This window comes from Volvox carteri, assembly GCF_000143455.1.
Source record: "Volvox carteri f. nagariensis unplaced genomic scaffold VOLCAscaffold_130, whole genome shotgun sequence".
Classification (NCBI taxonomy): domain Eukaryota; kingdom Viridiplantae; phylum Chlorophyta; class Chlorophyceae; order Chlamydomonadales; family Volvocaceae; genus Volvox; species Volvox carteri.
This window is the reverse complement of record NW_003307673.1, coordinates 102,804-107,109: the sequence shown is the minus strand read 5'-3', so window position 1 is coordinate 107,109 and position 4,306 is coordinate 102,804. Positions and strand designations below refer to the sequence as shown.

General features: G+C 47.2%; 2 protein-coding genes across 2 annotated transcripts in view; both read right to left on the bottom strand.

Moving 5' to 3' along the window:
* Positions 1–127: 127 nt before the first annotated feature.
* Positions 128–704, bottom strand: VOLCADRAFT_70534 (uncharacterized protein; the record flags this gene model as incomplete). Its single annotated transcript, XM_002959163.1, has 2 exons — positions 128–478; positions 537–704. Coding segments are annotated over 2 exons (519 nt in total), but the record flags the coding sequence as incomplete, so codon positions are not given.
* Positions 705–2,023: 1,319 nt separating this feature from the next.
* VOLCADRAFT_100613 (uncharacterized protein) overlaps positions 2,024–4,306 on the bottom strand; it is a gene marked incomplete at both ends in the record, with an annotated part of 11,809 nt that continues 9,526 nt past the window's right edge. The window contains 2 exons of the mRNA XM_002959162.1: positions 2,024–2,721; positions 3,445–3,578. Coding sequence (XP_002959208.1) covers positions 2,024–2,721; positions 3,445–3,578 — 832 coding nt within the window. The remainder of the gene's footprint in view (positions 2,722–3,444; positions 3,579–4,306) is intronic.

Sequence of the window (4,306 nt, the reverse complement as noted above, 5' to 3'; positions counted from 1 at the left end):
TAGCATAGCATAGCATAGCATAGCGCAGCATAGCATAGCATAGCATAACATAGCGCAGCATAGCATAGCATAGCGCAGCATAGCATAACACAGCGCAGCATAGCATAACACAGCGCAGCATAGCATAGCATAGCATAGCGCAGCATAGCATAGCATAGCATAGCATAGCATATCGCATATGCTTGCAGATTGCAGATCGCCTATGCTTGCAGACCGTATAACGCATATGCTTGCAGATCGCATATCGCATATGCTTGCATATCGCATATGCTTGCATATCGCATATGCTTGCATATCGCATATGCTTGCAGATCGCATATGCTTGCAGATCGCAAATGCTTGCATTTGGCAGATGCTTGCAGATCGCATATGCTTGCAGATCGCATATGGCATATGCTTGCAGATCGCATATGGCATATGCTTGCAGATCGCATATGCTTGCAGATCGCATATGGCACATGCTTGCAGACTGTGTATGCTTGCATAATGCAGATGCATGCGCATATGTATAACATATCGCATATCGTATATTGCACATCGCATATTGCATATTGCATATCGCATATTGCATATTGCATATCGCATATTGCATATTGCATATCGCATATTGCATATTGCATATCGCATATCGCATATCGCATATCGCATATTGCATATCGCATATTGCATATTGCATATTGCATATCGCATATCGCATATCCCATATCGCTGCATATGGCATATCGCATATCACATGCCGCATATCGCATATCGCAAATTGCATATCGCTGCATATCGCATATCGCTGCATATCGCTGCATATTGCATATCGCATAAACATATATGCATGTATGCACATATATGAAACATAAAACATAATCGCGGTAGGGATCGAACCGGCGACCTTCCGTTCTTTACGGCGCGGTCTTAAGCGCGTACGGCACGCTCCCGACCCGGAATTTCCAAATCGCTCCGGACAACCGGACGAGGCGCGGTCCCTTCGGTCCCGAGGGGGCTGTAGCTCTCGTCCGGGTCCGAGTCCGGATACGTTTGGGTGCATCTGGACGTTCGGGTGCGTCCGGATTGTAAATGCTTGCGTATTGCAAATGCTTGCATATGCAATATCCTTACATATTGCATATTGTCCATGCTTGCATATGCAATATCCTTGCATATTGCGCATGCTTGCATATTGCGCATGCTTGCATATTCCAAATGCTTGCAGATCGCATATGCTTGCATATTGCATATGCTTGTAGATCGCATATGCTTGCAGATTGCATATATGGCGCAGATCGCATATGCTTGCAGATCGCATTTGCTTGCAGATTGCATATGCTTGCAGATTGCATATGCATATGCATTTGCTTGCAAATCGCATGTGATTGCAAATGGCATATGCTTGGCATATACCTGGAAGTATAGTTCCCCTTTATGGGAAGAAGGGTAACACACCCCTTTTGTAGTTATATAGTTGTGTAGTTTTGTAGTTCTATAGGTCTACAGGTCTATAGTTCTATAGTTCTATAGTTCTATAGTTCTATAGTTCTATAGTTCTATAGTTCTATAGTTCTATAGTTCTATAGTTCTATAGTTCTATAGTTCTATAGTTCTATAGTTCTATAGTTCTATAGTTCTATAGTTCTATAGTTCTATAGTTCCATAGTTCTATAGTTCTATAGTTCTATATCCCTATAGTTCTATATCCCTATAGTTTTATAGTTTTATAGGTTTATATTATATATGTAGGAGTCCAGCCAAAGAAGGAAAGGAGTTGAAGTAAAACGTAGGAGTCGGACCTGCTGTCCAGCATACGAAAGAAAGGAGTTGCAGCAATACGTAGGAGTCGAACCTGTCGTACAGTCAGGGACGGGGCGTGGGTAGGGATGGTTTGTCGTGTTTGTTTAGTTGTGATTTAGGTCGTGTGTGAAAACCATCGCAGGATTCGAACCTGCTACCCGGTACTGGGCATGCCTAGAGATGGTTTGTCGTGCTGGGATAGCACGCCCGGTTTTGCGCCGCGGGAAGGCGTGATTGAAGTCGTTCAGATGGGGCGGATGTCCGTCACGAAGGTGGTGCGTCCGTGTGTTGTCGTCTTTACGTCGCAGTGGAGTGTCCACTGTTCTTCTGTGACGTATTGTTGTCGACTCTCCGTCGTCGCGAAGTCCTGGTCCGCGAAGAAGTCCTGGAAACCTGGTAGTTGCTGTAGTACAGCTAATTCGGACGCGCAGACTGGATACGTGGCGGTATTGTCTCCTCGATGCAATACGAGGGGGATTACCGGCTGTTGGTCTACACTAACTTCTAACGTCAGGTTAGGTTGTAGTCGCATGTCTTTGTGTGTACCGTCGGCAGGTAGTACCACGGCTGTAGCGTTCCGGCGTTCCCATGCCAATACGGGATGGGTGTAGGTAGACGGGCCTGCGCTGGCTGTTGTAGTTACTGATTGCGGCAGTTGCTGATCGTCGATTGCTGCCGACGCCAGGTCTACCCAGCGACGTACGACCTTGCTGGGATATGCCGCTGTAACCAAGACTCCACCGAGCCATACGACTGGCTGCCACTTGTCTTTTTGTGTGATTCGGCCGTTTATTAAATAGAGTGGTTGCCGCTGCTGCGCTGCCTGTTTCCAGAGTTGGACGTAAGGCGTGGGCATGGCCATCATCGCTACTTCCATATCATACGCGGCGGTTGCCTGCTCTGAGATGCAGGCAATTTTTGTGGTGAATTTGGTGGGGCCCGCTGTATGACGGGCGTCACCATAGGGGAGGACTAGAAGTGCGTTGCCATCGGCTGGCCATTTCTCATCTGCGGCTGGTTCGTTTCGGCTGGGATTGATTGCCGGGTAGCGAATTGTTGCTGCCATAATTTTGGGAAATTCAGTAGCTGCTCTGCAGGTTACTGTCGTGCTGTCGGTAGTCTTGAGTTGCCATGAGGGCAGGGATCCGAAGCGTCCTACCAATTTAGTAGGAAGGGCAGCGTCGGCTACGGCTGAAAACTCCACCTCCGATCCTACTGCGCCTTCTCCTACGAATTAAATGTGTTCGTATGGGTATGGTTATGTGCAGTAGTACGGAAGTTTACTTTCTGAAAGGAATTGGTTTAGGTTTACATGAAGCGAGTCTAAGTATATTATATAAAAATTGTGTTGGTAATTATCAGATATCTATATAAGGTGTCATAGGTTCAAAACCCCTTTAGTTCACCTTCGGTTCCCCTTTGGTTCCCTTAAAGAGGACGAGCACCCAAAGTTTCCGGCATTATTATTGCGGTATGTGGTACGTTATCGTATAACATTTTTTGTGACATGCAAACGTTCTGAGTTGAAACACCAGTATCGGGATTTGCAACGAAGAGAATGTAGTGAATATAGCGATCCAAGCGTTATATTAATTTTGTAGGAAGGGCAGCGTGGGTTACGGCTGAAAATGAGTGCCGCACGGTCTTTCCGGTTCTCGTACTGACCTTGGTGTGCAGCTAGTAGGTCGTCAAGCACTGCGTTGTTGATGCTTACGATGCCGATTGCAGAGTGGCCTCGGATAACGCCAGCGACAAAGTAGCCAGCGTCCGTCGGTACTGCTGACAAGATTGGGTGTCGGCTTCAAGGAAGCCGGAAAAAGGGCGGGGCCCCTCAGCATCCGTACAGGCCGGTAGCAAGGGTGGCAAGTGTGACAATTGATTGGTAATGTCAACATGGTGGTTTGTGTCAGAAATGTATATATTTCGAGCGATTTCGGGACTATTCCGTCGCACAGGCACCGGCGGATTCGTGAGCATCGCCTGCATCCATCCTGGGTGCATGCCACATCGACATCCGGGTGCATGCCGCATGGACAGTACGGCAGACCGCAAACGGAGCCGTTGCTTAACATATGAAGTCCGGTGCTGTCTGTGATGTTTAGGTCTTGAAGCACCAGCGGCTACAGGAAAGCACCCCACTGCCGCATGGCTTTGTAATAATTAAACAGATAAGAGCGGCAGAGTGCAACTCTTCGGAGGCCCCGTGCATTGGCCAAAGTAAATGTACAAACAAGCAGCTTGTGTATTTCATAGAGAAATGAAAGCAAATTATGTTGGCCTGCTGGTGGCAAGTCGGATTGCCCATGCCGGCAAATGGTAACACAAGCTGGGTGTTCGAGTTATCATACGCCGTCATCTCAGAATTCCATTATGAGATACGCGGCAGCTTTCGGGATGAAATTTAGCGCGAGAGGCGTTGATGTGACTTTTGAGGTCGGTGAATGGAGGCAGCTAAACTTGTTTGTGCTCATACGGTCTTTGTTAGCTACATGCGAGATACCTTGCAATAGAGAATGCTGTATAGTAC